This window comes from Myotis nattereri (assembly GCF_964212035.1).
Source record: "Myotis nattereri genome assembly, chromosome: 2".
NCBI classification, from domain to species: Eukaryota; Metazoa; Chordata; class Mammalia; order Chiroptera; family Vespertilionidae; genus Myotis; species Myotis nattereri.
The window spans coordinates 194,868,147-194,886,710 of NC_138076.1; the positions used below are offsets into that span (position 1 = coordinate 194,868,147).

The 18,564-nt window shown below is 49.8% G+C and overlaps 2 protein-coding genes across 2 annotated transcripts in view; one reads left to right on the plus strand and one right to left on the minus strand.

Annotated features, from left to right (window-relative positions):
• The window catches only part of VAMP1 (vesicle associated membrane protein 1), a 53,442-nt gene extending 48,143 nt beyond the window's left edge, over positions 1–5,299 (plus strand). The window contains exon 5 of the mRNA XM_081084223.1: positions 2,907–5,299. Coding sequence (XP_080940349.1) covers positions 2,907–2,959 — 53 coding nt within the window. The 3' untranslated portion in view covers positions 2,960–5,299. The remainder of the gene's footprint in view (positions 1–2,906) is intronic.
• Positions 5,291–11,890, minus strand: LTBR (lymphotoxin beta receptor). The gene is made up of 10 exons (XM_081084221.1): positions 11,355–11,890; positions 11,133–11,229; positions 10,756–10,881; positions 10,524–10,676; positions 10,083–10,179; positions 9,845–9,936; positions 7,674–7,781; positions 7,328–7,353; positions 6,529–6,757; positions 5,291–6,202 (listed from the first exon to the last, which is right to left on the minus strand). Exons 1-10 carry the CDS (start codon positions 11,445–11,447, stop codon positions 5,958–5,960), a joined length of 1,266 nt encoding a protein of 421 aa, XP_080940347.1. The 5' UTR covers positions 11,448–11,890; the 3' UTR covers positions 5,291–5,957.
• Between the last annotated feature and the right edge of the window lie 6,674 nt (positions 11,891–18,564).

Consider the following 18,564-nt stretch of genomic DNA (forward strand, 5'->3'; position numbering starts at 1 on the left):
CCTATGAACCAGGAGGTCACGGTTCCATTCCTGGTCAGTGCACGTGCCTGGGTTGTGGGCTTGGTCCCCAGTGTGGGGCATGCAGGAGGCAGCTCATCAATGATTCTCTCTCATCATTGACATTTCTATGTCTCCCCTCCTCTCTGAAATCAATAAAAAATATTTTTAAAAGTTTATTTTTAAAAAATGCTTCTTTAAAAAATATTAGAAATATAAAAGTTAGACAGAGATAAGTTTCACATTATTTATAGGTGACACCCTAAGATAATCACTGCAAAACTATTATCCTATATAATAAAACCCTAATATGCAAATCGACTGAATGGTGGAACTACCGGTCACTATGATGTGCACTGACGACCAGGAGGCAGTCGCTCAATGCAGGAGTTGCCCCTGGTCAGTGCGCTCCCACAGGGAGAGTACTGCTCAGCCAGAAGCTGGGCTCATGGCTGGCGAGTGCATGACAGTGGCGGGAGCCTTTCCTGCCTCTGCTGCAGGTGGGCAGTAAGGAGTGAGGGGTCCAGGACTGCAAGAGCTCCGGCCTGCGAGAGGGATCTATGACTGCCAGCCCGGGGGATCGGGCCTAAGCTGGCAGGTGGACATCCCCTGAGGGGTCCCAGACTGTGAGAGGGCACAGGCTGGGCTCAGGAACTCCCTCCTCCAGTGCATGAATTTAGTGCACCGATCCTCTAGTACTTACTAAGAGAATTTAGTAGGTGGCTAAGTAGAAAAAATTAAAAGATAGAAAAGATCCCCTTCTATAACACAGAGATACAGCACCTGTGAATGAATGAACTTAACAAGAAATACTCAAGATCTATATTTTTAAAAATTAAAATACTCCCGAGGGACACGAAAGGAATCAACAAATAGTAAGGAAAACTATGTTCTTGAAAGGAAGACTAACACTAGGAAGATGTCAGTTCTCTCTAAGTAATCTAGATGTGTAATGCAATCTCAATGCAAATACCAATAGGAGTTCTTTGGAGGGGAGTACTAGATAAGTTGATCTTAAAGTTCATGTGGAATAAGAAATAAGAAAATATAGTTAGGAAAATTTTGAAAAAAAAGATTAAAAGGAGCCCAAATAGATATTAAAATATAAAGCTAAAATAGTCGAAAGACTGTGGTGCTAACAAATTTAAAAAAAACAGAGGGGCCCCAACCGGTTTGGCTCAGTGGATAGAGCATCGGTCTGCAGACTGAAGGGTCCCAGGTTCGATTTTGGTCAAGGGCATGTACCTTGGTTGCGGGCACATCCCCAGTAGGGGGTGCGCAAGAGGCGGCTGATTGATGTTTCTCTCTCATCAATGTTTCTAACTCTCTATCCCTCTCCCTTCCCCGCTGTAAAAAATCAATAAAATTTATAAAAAAAACAAAACAAAACAAAAACAGAAGGAAGAGAATGGAAAATCCAGAAGTAAATTCAAATTCATACACAAATTTGATTTATAATGGTAGCATTTCAAATTAGTGAAGAAAAAATTATTGTTCAATAAATGATTTGGGATAAGATAACATTAGGAAATTGTCCAGTGAAAATAGTAAGAGATATGAATAGTTAGTGGAAAATAAATTACAAATGACTCTTTAACATATGAAAATGTTCACTCACAGTGAAATAGAAAATTTCCCTCACAATAAGAAATGCAACTAAAGATTACACTGAGATAGCATTTTTCACCTTTCAGATTGACAAAGATCAAAATGTTTGATAGCACAGAAATGTTGGTATTTATATGTGGAAATAGACGCTCTTAAATATTGCTGACATTCAATCTATGTGGAGGACAATTTGGTAATCTTTATCAAAATATTATATGTACCTTTGACCCACAATTTCATTTCTAGCAAAATTTTGATAGCAATACTCCTACATGTGCAAAACTACATAGTTTATTAGTATAGAATGTAATAGATTGGAAATGAATTTAAAATCCTCAAAGGGGCCCTAGCCTGTTTGGCTCACTGGAGAGAGCGTCGGCCTGGGGACTGAAGAGTCCCAGGTTCGATTCCAGTCAAGGGCATGTACCTTGGTTGCAGGCATATACCCAGTAGGGGATGTGTAGGAGGCAGCTGATCGATGCTTCTCTCTCATCGATGTTTCTAACTCTCTATCCCTCTCCCTTCCTCTCTGTAAAAAAGTCAATAAAATATATTAAAAAAATAAAATAAAGTCCTCAAAGAGATCTAATTAAGTGGTGGAGCCATATAAATGAGATACTATGCTGACATAAAAAAAAAATTTAGAAGTCTTGTGACAGTGATATGGAATTATGGCCAAGCTATTTTTTTAAAAAATATATATTTTTATTGATTTCAGAGAGGAAGGGAGAGGGAGAGATAGAAACCTCAATGATGAGAGAGAATCATTGATTGGTTGCTCCGGCATGTGTCCTTGACCGGAATCAAACCCAGGACCCTTCAATCCACAGGCTGACGCTGTATCCACTGAGCCAAACCAGCTAGGACTGGCCAACCTATTTTGATAAATGAAAGAGGCAAGGGGAAGAATATACAGAGAACATGCTACCATTTGCGGGGGGAGGGGTGGGTGGAGAGGAACGAAATATATATGTATATATATTCTGGAATGTGCATAAGTTACCTCTGGAAAAGCATCAGAAACAGTCACATTGGTTGCTTCAAGGGAGAGGGCCATGTTAGTTGGACAAGACGGAAGAGACATTCCACTGTTTACTGTTGGATACTTTTTGGATTTTGAACCATGTCAATAAATTATTTGGCCAAAAAAAGGAAACAGATAAAATTAAACCTAACAAAGGCAAGGAAAAGTTGACTGACTGTGATGTACACAAACGAGGGTTTGCTTTTCTCTCATAAAAAGAAGCCCAAACTGACTTGTTCAGCTGCTCAAGGATGCCTCGTTCTTTCTTTTCTTCCAGGACCACCGTCCTCAGAGGATTGGCTTTTTATCTCCATGGCTGCTTCCTCGTGACAGTAAGATGGCTGCGACAGCTCAGGCTTCATGTCCTCAAACAAACATCTCCCGAACAAGAAAGAAAGGACAAGGAAAACCAAAAACTTTTCCCTAATGATGCTTTTTGTCCTAAGAATGAGACGTTTCTGTACTGTCATTGGCCTGAAATGGATCCTAGGCCCCATCCTAAACCAATTCCTGGCAAAGGGAAATGGTTTTTTTACTGGCTTCTAGAGGAAGGGCCGCTCCTCCTGACACCATGGAATGTCTGTATTGGTACAGAAAAGGGGTTCTGTTGCTAGGGAAGGTGTGGAAGTCTGCTGGGTAGGTTGCAGAAAGACTCCATTACAGCTGCCAATGTGAACCACTCCATCTTCTGAAAAAGAAATTCTTAGTTACCAGGCCTGTCTACCCCGACATATCCCACTGCTGCCACTTGACACAGTTAAATCCATCTCTCTCCTGGGCTGCTGGCGTGGCCTCCTCCCTGGCCTCCCCGTACCCATGTTCACATTGCTGGATTCAGTATTGGCTTTTTGCTCCCTGTGATATCAGAGTGGGGTTCTCAAAATTAATATATGAGAGGCTACCTGGATTCAGGCTTAATTGTCCCATTATTAACTACTATTGTATCGGGTCCCATCTTTCTAAGGCAACTGTCAAGAGGCTGTCTTTATTGATTTTCTATCAGCTTTCATTCTAGACAGGAGCTCCTCAATCTAACGCATGCTCCTGGAGTCTGTATGAATTCGACCCTGGTAAGACAAGCATGGGCAGCGTTATGGGCTGAGTCGTGTCTCCCACAATTCAGATGTTAAAGCCCTAACCTTCAGTGCCTCAGAATGTGACTGTATTTGGACGCAGGGTTTTTAAAGAGAAAATTAAATTTAAGTGAGGTCATTAGTGTGGGCCCTAATCCAGTATGACTGGATTCCCTATAAGAAGAGGAGGTTAGGACACAGGCACAAACAGAGGAGGACCTTGTGAAGATACACAGAGAAAACTCCATCAGCAAGCCAAGGAGAGAAGCCTCAGAAGAAACCAACTCTGCCGACACCTTGATCTTGGACTTGTAGCCTCCAGAACTGTGAGAAAATAATTTTTTTGTTGTTTAAGCCTCCCAAACTGTGGTACTTTGTTAGAGCAATCCTAGCAGATGAATACAGGAAGGCATAAATCTTACATTTGAATGGTGTTACGTAGAACTCTGTCTTCGCACCACTTTCTAAAAGTGGTTTTCCTTTTATATTGTTGACAGTGTAGAAGAGTTGTTTTTTATCTGAATACATGGGAACGATGACTAAGGATTCATGTTGTCTGGCTGCAGCGTACTGCAAAGCAGGAGGGTTTAACTATCTAAACATACAGCTCACCATTGTTGACTTCTCAACCAAGGAAGATGGTTGGAATACTTTCATGAGGTCAACCTTAAATAACCCATCCCTTCGCTTGGATCAGGCGACTCCTGGAGTATGTGTTTTAGAGCCACCCAATCTTGATGAGCCCCAGCCACAGACTTCTTAACATGAGACCCAGATGGTGGCCTTTTATGGAAGGAGCCGTCAGCTGGCAGCCGCTCCCTTTACAATCCTTCAAGCTCAGATCGTCTCTACCGGGCAGCACGGTAAATCAATTCTGGGGGCCCAAACATTTACTAAGAGAGCTTGAGAAGATTTCAACTTCTTTCAGGCAAAAAATAAAATAAGGCAAAAAGAAATAAAATAAAAGTCGTGAGTGCTCCTTCTGGGTGACAGGAGGTCAGCCTAGATCTCGACACCAACAGAATGTGAACTTGGCCTCTCACATTTTATGCCTCAAGTCATATTTTCCCCCTCAGTCAACCCCGCAGAACATGTCTGCACTCTGCAATGTGACTGTGAGGGTTCATGCCTGTGGAACATGCAGGGGGTCTGGCTCCCTGAGAAAACCAGCCCATTTTACCCCTGCAAAGAAATTCTGGAAGAATGTGGTACGTGGAGTTTTTACTCGAGGCCCCTAGAACCAGGCTAACTGGGTGCAAATCCCAGCTTTGCCATTTGCAGTTGAATTGGGCAAGTGACGTACCCTCTCTGTGCCTCGGTTTCCTCAGGCGTTAAACGGGAATCGTAGTAGTAGTAGTATCTAGCTCATAGGGATGTTGTGAAGAGTACATAAATTATTATTGCAAAGCATTTCAGCACGTCCTGGAATGTTGTCAGTGATCGCTGGCTAATACTGTTATTAACAGAATCACATATACCAGTCCCTCATAGACATACCTCTGTGGGATTATATTTTAGTTTTGACCTTTGCCTTTGACATTGCCCAGTGGAATAGTGTTTCTATATGAATCCCCAGAAAATAAATGATCTAGGTCTCAATCTCCACTTTATTTGCATGTGGTTACAATTTATAAATACACTTGCCATTTTACTTCCTCTCTGAAACTTTCCTTTTACCTGGTAACCCTACCCAAACCCCCAGTTTTTAATGACTCCTTTTCTTCTCCAGAGGAGAGGGGTGATGGTCCATGTAACTCCATATTCATATAGGGTCTACCTCAGTCCATGCGAAGTGCAGGTCCTCAAGGGGCCTCTGAAGCTTGGGATGAGTGCCACGAATCTGTCAGAGGTTCCATGATGTCCTTGCAAGTGACCATGTGGCTGGCTTCCTTCTATGCCATGCTTTGGGTGCAGAGCGCCACGGTGGGCAGCAGCAGGCATCATATGCTCTGTCTGCCTGAAGCTGAGCTGGTGCAGCTCCAGTGTCCAGGGGATCTGCAATGAAGTCTCAGGCCTGTTCAGGCAGTAGTGAGAGTCCTGTGGCGGGCACCGTACCCAGCCAGTGCCCGGCCCTGCTCTCGGAGGTGTCTGAGGCCTGGCCCCTTAGGGCTTGCCTCTCAGGGGCCCTACCCAGGCCCCCTGTCAATCCTGTGTGGGCAGGGAAGCCTCGGGGAGAAGGTGCTCTTGTGCCTCCCTTCTCCTGGCTTCTTCCAGACACCATGAGGCATGGGTGACAGATTGGGTCCTTTGTCCTGTTAGAGGTCATGGCATCCCAGTGTCTCTGTCTCGGCCAGGTGCCAAGCTTTGCCATCTTCCTGGTAGGGTGTAGAGAGCCCGGGAGGACCAGGGGCACCCTCTTCGGGAATGGGGTATGGAGGCTCCGGGGGTGCAGGGGGGTCTCCAGGACCTCGTGCTCCCCCCAGTACGGGTCCATTGTAGATGTAGATATTGCCAGTGACAGTCACAGACCCGCCTTTGCCGACAACAATGCCATTGGTACCTGTGGGAAGGGAGGCAGAGTGAGAGGGGCTGAGGGGCACTGTGGGGGAAGGAAGGCCTGTGTGCCCCCTGCATTGGTGCCCCTACATCCTGAATGCCCTCACTCTTCTGCCTTCTCCATTTCCTCTCTGGTCCCACTCCCATTTGCTATTGGTTTCTTGAGCCCTGCATTCATTTCTGTTTCTGGGTTTCTCTGACTCTTCCTTTCTCTCTAGCTGGGACATTCTGGCTGGCTCTCAGTCTCTGTCTTGCCTCGCACTTTCTCTCCCTGCCCACCATCCTTCCCACCGCACCTCCCCACCCCTCCCCTCCCTGCAGCCTGCTTACCATGGGCCACCTGGCCTTGCTCTGGGAGCTCAGCCTCCAGCTCCCGGGCTTGGCTCAGAGGACTCTGCTGTTGTAGCACCTCTTGCTCCACAACTGGGGGTGTTGGGGGCCTGGCTGAGGCCAGGGGCAAGTCTCCAGGGATGGGCAGAAGTGGCTTTACCAGGTCAGGGATATGTGGGCTGATGCTTGGAGGCTGCCAGTTTCCATCAGCAATATTGGATTCCTCTCCCTGCAGGAGGGAAGCAGAGAATCAACCAATGATGTGGGCCTCAGACTCCCATCTTTCTTTAATTCCCACATCCCACCCCAGCTTAGGCAGCCCAGGGCCCTCCTCTTCTCCTCCTCAAGCTCCCTGCCGCAGGCCTTTGCACTTGACATTCTTGCCTCTTGGAGCATTTCCCCAGGCATCCCGATGCCTTCGTTTCTTCAGCTCTCTGCTCAAAGATTGGCTCATCAGAGAGGCCCTCTGTCCACTGTCTAAGGTAATATACCCCCATCCTCTGCCACTGTTATCCATTGTTCCCCTATCCTGCTTTATTTGTCCGTTATCAGGACCTGATACATACTTATTTACTCTTGCTCCACTGGTATGTTACTCCAGGAGGGGAGTTACTTTGTTCACTCACTGCTATATCCACGTGCCTAGAACAGTGCTGGGCAGATGGCATGCTCAAAAGTTATTCATTGAATGAATGAATGAATGAATGTTGAGGCCTGCACGCTCTTTTCCTGCCTACCCCCACATTGTTCACTCTCACTTCCTGCCCCTCCTTGCTGCCTTCTCAGCTTCCCTCATTACCTCCGGACGGCTCTTGAGCAGGGATCCTGCAATGAAAATAAAATGGATGTAGGGCCTCTGGCAGACCTCAGACCCCAGGCTTTCATCCTCCACACCCCACCACGAGGTGTTGCTGCCCACCCTGGGGTCCCGGAAGGAATAAGCTATCATGACCCTTCTCTCTAGGCTCAGAATGGGGGGGGGGGGGCTAAAGGGAGACGATGTCTATGTTGGGAGCAGGCACTGGGAGTCTTGGGCATGTGGAAGGGTTGTATGGGGAAGATGAAAATTCCCTCCCACCCCCTCCCGCATCCAGGTCGGGACTGACAACCACATCCCTGCCTGCATCCAGCCCTTCCTACCCTACCCAGCTTTCTGCAGAGAGACGGGTGGCTCTTCCAGGTGCAGGCGAGGATGGCGGAGAGGAACAGCAGGGAGACCAGGGGCAGCAGGATGGCCAGCACCAGCATCGTTCCTGCCAGGACAGCAGACAGCAGGCGGCATGACGGGGGGAGAAGGGCAGAGGGGAAGGAAGTTCATGAATAGCTTTTCAATTCTCCGGGCAACCCAGACAAAAAATAAGTTCCTAAAGGCAGAATTAGAGACAGACACTTCCCTGGGTGGCAGAGAAAGGGAACTCAGTTGGACTTGGGGGGACCTCCAGATAGCCAGGAGAAAGTGTGGGAGATGGAGATGTTTGGGGTGGTGCAGGTCCCAGAGGCCTGAGGCAGTTGATTTTCAAGGGCTGGAAGTGGTGGTGAGAGGCAGTACAGGGAGGGCGGGGCTTAGGGCTATAAGCAGACTCAGGCCACAGGGTAGACTGTCTTACAGAGAGGCCACCACAGGAACCGAGAGTGTCCCTCTGTACCTGCGGGGTGTTCACAGAGGTGGGAGCGTGGGGAGCCTCGCTTCTGAATTCTGCCTGTGGTTGCCTGAAAGACTAGGGGTTGCAAAGTCTCCACCCGCTTGCAGGTTCCAGGACGTTATGGGAACAGGAGGCTGGGTGTTCAGTTTCCCAGGACCTGATGCGGGGCAGTGGATAGCTTCTGTCTTTCTATGGGCCTCAGTGCTGCCATCCACAGCCTGGAGTCTGTGGTGCCCATCAACCACACCTGAGGAGGGTCAGGAAGGCTTGGACATTTGCACCTTGGAGGGGGCTCTCTCCAGTCCACCTGGATCTGTGGCTGAAGGGAGCACAGGAGGGAAGCATGGGGAGAAACTGGACCTGGAGTCTTGGACACCTGGGCTGCCCAGCTGTGTGACTTTTTAAGTCAGTCCACCTCTCTGAACATCAATTTTTTTCATATATAAAATAAGGTGGATTCGACACTCTAAAATGCCAATCATATTTGATACACAGTTAAAAATTAATAAGAGGACATGGAAATATTTATGACATAGTTGAATGAAAAGTCAGGTTACAAAATACTCAAATGACTCCACTTTTAGAAAAAAAATTATCCGTATAAACATACATAGAAAAAAATGTTTGGGAAGATATATAAAAAAATGTTAAAGAGAGGATATTCTAGGTCAGTGGTCGGCAAACTCATTAGTCAACAGAGCCAAATATCAACAGTACTTCTTCAAAATAGACTCGCCCAGGCCGAAAACCGACTTCTGTGCATGGGCCACGAAGTTTCAATCGCACTGTACGTGCGCCCGCACGTGGTATTTTGTGGAAGAGCCACACTCAAGGGGCCAAAGAGCCGCACGTGGCTCGCGAGCCGCAGTTTGATGGTTCTGTGGGTGATGATTAATTTTTATGTGTCTGAATTTTATAATTTTTTATAGTGTGCATGCATCAAAAAGTAAATGACCGGAGTACAGGTCTTCATAACACCAGTTACCACATGGGTGATCTTGGGCAAGTCACACAACATCTGAGCCTCGTTTTCCTTATCCTGTCAGTGAGGCTGATAACAGAATTACTTGATAGGATCAATAAGAGGATTAAAATAACTAGTGAATGTTAAATATTTGAAGAGTGCCTGACACACTTGCTCTGAGTAAACGGAAGCTAAGATTATAAATATTTGCTAATTTTAAAAAGCTAATAAAATAAACTCTTTCCCAATGAATAATGATTCCAGCCGTTAGAAACATCCTGTAATTGTCTATTAGGCTAGGAAACCAATAACTCCACCAAAAAAACCCAAAAGAGTCAAATGTGGAATTACCTCTCTAACAATGAAAGTGTGCAATCTAATAAAGAGGTACTCAGTCTAGTAAATGGATTATATGATGGTGGCAAGTACAAAATGGTGACAGTGACGTCAACACTGACATCTCCTTAGCCTAATATTATATGTATAATATGTAATGTAAAAAGTGTGTGTGTGTGCGCGTGGGTGCGTGTGTAAGAGCGTGTGTGTAAGTAAGCTGGCTTGGGGACACCCCAACTTCTCTTTAAGGAACTTTTCTTCTTGACCCCATTCTGAGAGAAGGATTCACCTTTTCCCTATTTTTTCAGATGGGAGGAATTAAGGTATTTTCCCAGATACCCCCACCCCATGTCCCCGACACCCAGCCCCTCACCTGGCATCTTGGGGGTTTCTGATGGATTTCTGCAGCTGGTATCAGTCTTGGTGGTGCCTGGCACTGCTTCTACCAGGCCCTGGTCCTCACACCTATGGAGGAAAGAAAGGCCCAATTCAAGAGGGCACGCGACTGGAAGAGGCAAGTGGCAAGGAGGGTCCTATAGAGTTGAGCACGGGGGTGGGGTTGTCAGCAGCTGGGGCTTCTGGGAGGGTGGGAGGAACATGGGCACACTCACCTGGTGTGGGGCAGGCAGCGGGCGTTGGGGGAGGAGGTGTTCTGGAAGTGCCCTGCCTTACAGGGCACACAATGGTGATTAGCCTCCCCAGCCTCACCTGGCAAGAGAGAGGCCAGGCCAGCCAGGATGAGTGGGCAGAAGGAGCCTCTTGCCCAGCTGTGAGCTTCCTTTATGCCCATGGATGGCCCCTCCCTGCCCACCCACCCTATTCTGAGCTGGTACCTTTCCTGATCTCCCCCTTGCCGAGTTTCCCCAGTGTTGAGGGGACCCCCCACGATCCTTGCCCCTGTCCCAGTTCCATTTCTCTGCAGGTAGAGGCTTTTTAAGCCAAAGAGAACTACCCGGAGGCTCACCATGCACACGGTACCATGCTTCCTGCCCCCATGCAAGATCACCAGCACCCAGCCTCCTCCCTGCCTTCTGCCCTTAGTGACCTCTGACCTTTGAGCTCCACTTCAGTGCCTGGTTGGCAGTTGCGGGGTGGCTCGCAGTGCATACACTCATGGTTCACATAGACGCAGGACATTCCTGGCTGGCAGTGGCACTGGGTTTTCTGTTTGCTCGTGCAAGGTGCAGTCTCCTGGAAGCCCAGGACTTGTGGGGAGATAAGACAGCTCGGTGGAGGGGCTGCACTCCAGGGGATCCCGGTCCTCCCCAGGCACACCTCACTCACCCTGATCACAGGGGCGGCACAGCTGGCAGTGGGACAGATGGTTCCAGTGCTCATTGTAGGAGTTTTCAGGGCACGTGTCACAAACTGTGTCCCGATCGCGGCTACATTCAGCAGAGACTTGAGTGCCTGGAATGTGAGTGGGGCAGCAGGAGTGTCAGGGGACCAGGGTTCCACCCTTACTTCTGCCACCGGCTGTGTGACCCTGGGCCCGTCCCTCTCGGTGCCTGCATATGAGGGATGGCCAGTGTCTCTCACTGTCTCTGCCAGCTGGTTTTCCTGGGAGATGGTGGCTCCCTGCCTTCGGAGGCAGCGAGGTGGAAGGAGTCCCCTGGAACCCACCTCCCTGTCCCAGGCTTCCTCCGGCCAGTGCCTCTCACCTGGGGGGCAGCGGGAGCAGCAGGCCTGATGCTTGGGTTCGTAGTATTCCTTTTCCTGGTCCCGGCAGGTTTGGTTCTCCGTGCGGTATGGTGGCAACTTCAAGGGGAGATAGATTTGGGGGAAGAATTATTGAGGGGACAGTTGGGGAGGGCAGAGAGACCAGAGAAGGAGCTGCCCTTATCCAAGCCAGCACCCACCCACCTGCGTGGCCCCTCCCTCACCAGTCGGGGCTGGGATGCTGTCAGGAGACCGCAGAGGCCTAGGACGAGTGGCCCCCAGGCCAGGCCGCCGGGGGAGGCCCACAGCGGGCGCATGGCAGCCAGTCCAGCCGGGTGGAGGCCTGGGGGTAAGGTGAGAGGCCTGGCTCTTGGGGCAGTGGTGACAGCAGCCTCCGGAGCCCGGGGCTGGGACGGGACTCAGGCCGAAGTGCCCCGGGGGGCCAGAGCGGCCGGGCTGGCCTGGCCTCCAGGGCTCCAGCGCCAGGCTCAGGAAGTGGGAGTGGAGCTGGCCGGCCACGGGGCGGGGACAGGGAGCGCTGGGAGCTGAGCCTCTGTCGCAATCGGGAAGAGGAACAGGCTTGGCTGCCCTGCTGCTGGGCGGGAGGGGGCAGCCGGGAAAACACGTGAGGGCAGCCGGCCCGGAACCGACCTCCTCCCTTCTTCGGAAGCCCGGCTGGGAGAGGGCTGCCGGGGGCAGGCCCAGCTGGTGGGAGAGGGGGAGCAGAGCCAGTGGACAGTGCTCAGATGGGCCTCAAGAGGCTGGCTGGGGCAGAGCTGACCAGAAGAGATGGAGTTCCGGGTGCCAGATCCGAAAAATGGAGTGCCTGGGACTGCCAGACATGGAGGGTGCAGAGGCCCTGGGACCGCCCGCTGCACAGCCAGCCAGACACGCAGCATCTGGGAACCAGAAGTCCTGGGTGCAGACTGTCTGGACTCCTGGGTTCCTGCCCTGTTGTGTGGCTTTTTAAGATAAATTACAAAGGAATAAAAAACTAGCCAGTCCTCCCCTCCCCTGATCCAGCCAGTCCCCACGCTGATGGGCACAGGTCACCTACAAGACACTGCAGAGGGTGCAGCTCCGGCTCCCCTGTGCTCAGAGGAGGGAGAGGACAGGAGACAGATCCTCGCGAGCAGGGCAGCGCAGGAGCCTTTGAATCCCTTTGAACGGGAAGGAGCTGAGGGGGAACCCAGTCCAGCCCCCTCACCTAAAGGATGAAGGGACTGAGGCTCAGGTAGTAGAGACCAGGACTCCGCAGGGCTTAGTCCAGGGCTGTCCCTTTTCTTTCTCACCGTGAACAGTGGCCCTGGAGTGACTTGCAGTAGTCTGTCCCCCTCCCCCTGTGTCAGGTTTGCTGGCCTCCGAGCTTCTGTGCTCCTGGCTAAGTCCCACCTATCCTGGAGGTTCCCTGGGGCTCTGGGCAGCACGCCCACTCCAGGCTGCACAGCTCCACTCAGCCTGCTCTCTGTGACCTGCTGCTTACCCCTTACGGGCTGACTGCGAGCCCAGCAATGGCCTGGATCTTTATGTCTGGGTTTCCAGTGTTTAGTCTGACATCCCACGTGTCCAGTACATATTTATGGGTGAAGGACTGATGCCTTGCCCGTGTCACATAGCCAGGCCTAGAGTCCAGGACGACCGATGTCTGGGTCCCAGCTCATTTTAGCAACCACACTGCCTCCTGCTGATGCAGATTGCTGCCCTTAGTGTGAGGAGCTGACTTCCTCTCTTGAGATAGGTCACCTGGGCACTGTCCCCAACCTGCACCCTGGAGAGCCCAGTTCAGGGCTCATCCTTACCCTTGGTTGGTCTGACTGGCTGGACAGGCTCTAGGGGATGGATCTGAGAAGTCCTGGTGCAGGAGTGTGCCTGGGGAGGAGGGCTCACGGGATGAAGGGTTTGCCTGAACTTAGACACTTCACTCTCCTCTCCTGGTGCAGGCCTAGGGCCCACACTCTGCTGTAGTGCAGGCCTCCTGGAGAGGGAAGAAATGCCAGAACAGCGTGCACTGCTCAGGGGGCACTTATTTCCAGGCCGAGGGAACTGGGGGCCTGGACCGGGCTTATCACTGAGCTCCTAAGGCTGTAAAAGTGTATGTATGTAGTGGCCTTAGATTATTTTTTCACTCTACTTTTTTTATTGTGAAAATTCACACATAAATATAAATATACATATACAAAAGGAGAGAAAATAGCATTGTGAACTCCCAGCTTCAACTCAGGGCCAGTCTTATTCTTCCATATAATCCTTCCGCACTCATCTAATCTCCCCTTAATTATTCTGAAGCAAATCCCACACATATGTGTGATTTTGTTTGAAATTACTTCAGGAGGTTACTTTAAAAGACAGCAACTCTTTTTCTTACGTATGCGGATCAAAGACCTTCACTTTTCTGTATCCCGTTATCTCCCCAGAATGTTTGCTGCATGCCCTTTCTGGTCAAAGCTCCTGGCTTCACAGTAGGCACTATCTCAGATTCTTTTCAAGCCCAGCTGGCTGAACTTCATCCTTCTTTCTGCTGCCAGTCTCATGCTCTCACTTCAGCCTGCAATGACTCTCTGCATCCTAAGGAAAGAGTCCTAAAGAGATGAACTTTAATCCTGGCCCCACCACTTCACCTCTCTGGGGCTCTTTTATTTGTGCTAGTCAATGGCTGGTTTCCTTGCAGATCTGTTCTCCACCCTTCCCCTGTTCTGAGCTGTATCTCTCCTGGGAACTACATTTCCCAGACTCCTTTTCCCCTTGGCTGCTGGATAGGGTCAGCCAATAGGAAGACAGGTGGGTGGAGGACAGGTGGGTGGGAAGAGAGAAGCAGGCTGTTTCGCCACCACCCTCACCCCACATTTGCTTTCTAACATCGCCTGCAGTTGGCTGTGTTTCTTCCTTCTCTTCTTCCATAACCCCATGTCTTACCAGGCAGCCCCTACTGTTTAGTTCCTGGCAAATAGTTCTGGAAGCTTCTGGGTCTATAATGTGACATTACCCTGTTGTCTTTCCAGCCCTAGAGATGATAGCTGCTTCCTGCTTTGCTGTTTTCTAGATTGCCTCACTGTCTCCTGTTGGCTCCTCCGTCAGCCATGTACCAGTTGCCTGTGTTAAATTTCTTTTGTTTGAAAGATTTAGAGTGTTTCCTGTTTCCTGGCTAGACCATGATTGACAAATCTTGTCAATGCATGGTTTTTATGTCTACCCAACCTTTTCCAAGAGGATGAAGGGAGACTCACAGGAGTGAGGAATCCGTGGATTCTCTGTGATCAGGGCATTGTCTCTGCTTCTTTTCTTTCATGCTCTTCACCAGCTTCCTTGAAGTGTTACTGCTTTCCATTGGGCTACACCAGCCTCAGACTAAGTGCCCCATAGACTCTCAGAATGTGGGTGGGTGGGGCACTTCTCCCAAGCCTTCTTTGGAGGAGATTGCTGAGTGAATCTTCTTCCCACAGGCCCATGAAGAACCCAAAAGGGGGTTGGTGAGAATTAATTCAGACCCTTGGAAAGCGTCTGATAAACACTGAGAAATGTGTATTTGATGAGCGTTGTCCTTTTCTAGAGCATTTCCACTAACACTGGGGACAATCCCTTAGCCCAGTTGTCTCAACTAGGGTGACTTTGCCCCCCAGAAGACATCTAGCAACATCTGGAGGGGTTGATTGTCACAATGCAGGGGGTACTATGGCATCTAGTAGGTAGAGGCCAGGGATGCTGCTAAGCATCTTATGGTGCACAGGGCAGTACTTCCCATGACAATGAATTGTCTAAATGTCAATAGAGCCAAGGTTGAAAATTCCTGCCTTCACCCAAAGGAATAAACTTGTGATGGTGAACTTCTATGCATCCTGCCAGGTGACTGGACTAGGAGTGGCTGGAAGAGATTTTCTGGGGCATCATTTTAGATTAAAGAGAAATTCATGCTATATAAGTGCAGATGAAAGGACCACTTTTCCCCACACTGGGGTGGCCACTGTGGAGAGGCTTATTATCTCTATGTTTTTAAAACTAAAGAGTTTCATTTCAATGAATGACACATTTTTTACCCTAGAAAGGATACAGGCCGAAATGGAAAAAGCAAATAAAATGTAGGTAAATTAATAGACCACAAACGAACGGGTTGCCAGAGGAAATTAAGATGTAGTGGGGATGCTTTGTCATATATGTCACTCTCAGTCAAAAATGAACCTTGAGTCTTACCCCAGATGCTAAATTCTGGTGTCTTTTGCACAGTGGGTCAGCAAGTAGGGCCACCAAGATGAATACGCCTGGTGCCTGACTTCAGAGAACTCATAATATGACCCATGCATATGTAGATGCACAAATGCACACACACACACCAGGATAAGAACAGTATGCAGATGGAAGTGCTGCAATTGTGTTTTAAACACGGCTCTGTCTCGAAGTGTGGTGGAGAAAGTGGTTATTTCTATAGTCTCCTGTTCCCCAGAGAGCAAGAGGCAGGAAGACCCTTTGAACTCATAACCCTCATCCCACTACAGACCCTCTTGTTTCACTTCTCTCCCTGTAGCCTGTGCACATTTTATGGCCACACCACAGGGTTAGAGTATGGCTGGTGTTGGGTGTGGGGAGGCAGCCCTAAAAGGAAGGAAGGACTGGAGCTCTGAGAGAGGCTGGGGTAGCTTCCAAGACAAAGTCTGCAAGACCCCAGGTCCCCACAGAGCAAGACTCGGCTTCTCTGGAAGTTAGGGGAGCGGCACTGAACTTGGAGAGCGGAGTCTCAGCTCTGAATCTGGCCCCGCTGAAACCCCTGGGTGACTGTGGGCAAGTCGCTTTGCTTCTCTGGGCTTTTCAGTTCCCTCATGTGTGAAGCAAGCAGCTAGTTGCAGAGTCAGCTGGGAAGGGCCTTTGCAACCGCCTGGGCTGCCTTATCCACCCGCTCCTGCCATTTTGTTTTTCAGAGAGGTCAAGTGTCATTTTCAAAGTCACATACAGAGGACACACACACACACACACACACACACACATTATTGATTGCAGAGAGGAAGGCAGAGGGAGAGAGGAACATCAGTGATGAGAGAATCATGGATCAGCTGCCTCCTGCACAGCCCCTATTGCGGATTGAGCCCAGAACCTGGGCATGTGCCCTGACTGGGAATTGAACCCGGGACCCTTTAGTCCACATGGCCAATACTCTATCTGCTGAGCCAAACCAGCTAGGATCAGAGTTTAAAGGCAAAAATGAAACTCAGAATATATGAGTGCACAGTAGAGGGGGTCAGTGGGGCATCTGTAATACTTTCAACAATAAAGATATGTTTAAGAAATACGTGTAAGTCTATACAGGCACCAAAAAGATAGAAATGGATACATCAGTTACATTGGCTCCCCTTGGGCTGAGGGGTGGGAAAAGAATGGGACTAAGAGAAGCTTTCAGAGTTCTGCCCACTTATGTATTACTGGAAAATTGTATTGCCACAAAAAATGTATTTGGGTATTTCTGCACTTTGAAAGATAATATTTAAAATGGAGCTATTACAAAAGTGCAGGTTTCAGATTTCTGTTTTTCTCCCAACAACAAACTTGCTCTGGCCAGTTCCAGATCCAGGCTGCTGCGGTCTCTGAGCTGCCACCCTGTACCCTGGCAGGCAACTGCAGGGACACCGCACTCCCGCTCAGCCCAGACCTAGCCCTTGCAGCTCTCCTCCCAGAGCCCTTGAGATGAAAACTATTTGCTTGTGCTTCCGTAAGCCAGCAGCGGGGTTTCAGGCACCAGGCAGCAGATGGAAAAGGCAGGGGAGTGTCTCTCAGAACCTTTGAGATCAAGCAGGCTGGGCGCTGCCATCCCATTTGTAGGCAGGATTGTCCCTAAGTTCAGGACCTGGATCAGGGGAGAATGGAGCTTCTAGGGGTGTCTGGGTCCCCTGGGAAGGTGGGAACAAGGCAGAGAGGTTTTTGCAGGGCCAGGGACGTAATCCAGGACCAGACTGCTGATGAATCCATGGACTCTGTGTGAATGTGGGAACCTTCCTGGCTTTCAAAACCAGGGCCAGAGTAGCCCGATTCCCCCGGAGCCTGTGGCTGGTCTGTCTAGGGAAGTAAGTGGCAAAAGCCCGAAGTAGACAACCCCAGAGGAGGAGAATTCTGATTCTGTTTTCCCTCAGTTGCTATTTTGTTTTGTGCCCTCATACAACTGGCTTATCTCTGTGGAGGCTCAGTTTATTCACCTGGAAAATGAAGAAAAAGCCAGCCTTTCCCTTCTCAGCCTTCCCTTCCCAGCAGACATCAAAGGAAAAAAACAGGACTGGGTTTGGCATCCTGGTTGACAGTAGCTCTCGCTTTAAGAGACCATAAGAGACTGCCCAGACAGAAAGCACCCTGGTAGTATCCTGAGCCTAGAGTTCCCTGCTTCCCTCTTCTTTGCCTGCTAAAGTCCCTGTTGTTCCTTACAACACCCACCTGAGATGCCACCTTCTCCAGGAAGTCTTCGTGACTCTCTCCAGGCTAGAGTCTCTCCCTCCCTCCCCAGGCTCACTAAGCCCAGGGCTTAAAAAAAAATTATATATATATTTTTCAGAGGGAGAGAGAGAGAAACATCAAAGAGAGAGAATCATTGATTGGCTGCCTTTTGCACACACACCCCACTGGGGATCGAGCCCACAACCAGGAAATGTACCGTCGACCAGAATCGAACCTGGGACCCTTCAGTTCACAGGCCGACACTCTATCCACTGAGCCAAACCAGCCAGGGCAAGCCCAGGGCTTTTATCTCTGCCACTAGAATCCTCCTCTTCCTATATTGCAGGCCTGTCTTCTTCCACCCTGTATCCGTGCCTGTGCTGGGCACGTCAGCGGGATGCCCATGCCTGCTCCTCTGAGGAAGCAAGGAGGAAGGAGAAACCAGTGAGCACACTCGGGGCTGCCTGCTGAGGGTCCACAAGGGGTCGACCTCTCGCTCTCACAAGGGGCCTGGGCTGTGTGGATGGGTATCCTGTGCCTGTTTGGACCCTCTTATTGGGCCTGATTCTCTGACCCTTCCCTCTCTGCTTGGTATTTTACTGTTTATGCTCTTGCTGGATTACGTTTGGGAAGAGACTTTGGAGGAAAAGCCCCGACAATGAGCGTTTCCTTCCTTCCAGGGCTGGTGTAGACTTGGCCTGCCTGCCCTCTTCCTCCCGGACACCCAATGCGACCCACATCCCTCCCTGCCCCCTCAGTGCCTGCTGTCCCTGGGCTCCGGGTCTGTGCCTAAGTGCCCCGGCCTGTCCCCTACCTGCCTCTCAGTGCCCACATTCCTGCAACCCCGTGACCACAACAGGGGACATTACACATTCCTGGTCTGGCAGCCAATGGTGTAAAAAGGAACAGAATGTCCCAGGGCCCCGCCTAGCCCCCAGCTTCACCTGGGCCCCTCCCTGGCCTGGACAAGGTAGGGGGTGATGGTGAGGAGTCAGGAGGGAAGAGGATAAACCAGGAGGGAGAGGCAGA

What these genes read in the sequence shown, in the direction of transcription:
- LTBR (XM_081084221.1), bottom strand. Translation starts at nt 11,447, where the DNA reads ATGCGCCCGCTGTGGGCCTCCCCCGGCGGCCTGGCCTGGGGGCCACTC. An exon ending in CAGCATCCCAGCCCCGACTG is followed by an intron (nt 11,230 to 11,354) that starts GTGAGGGAGGGG and finishes CTCCCCTTGAAG; the next exon opens with TTGCCACCATACCGCACGGA. An exon ending in GTCTCTCTGCAGAAAGCTGG is followed by an intron (nt 7,354 to 7,673) that starts GTAGGGTAGGAA and finishes TTTTCATTGCAG; the next exon opens with GATCCCTGCTCAAGAGCCGT.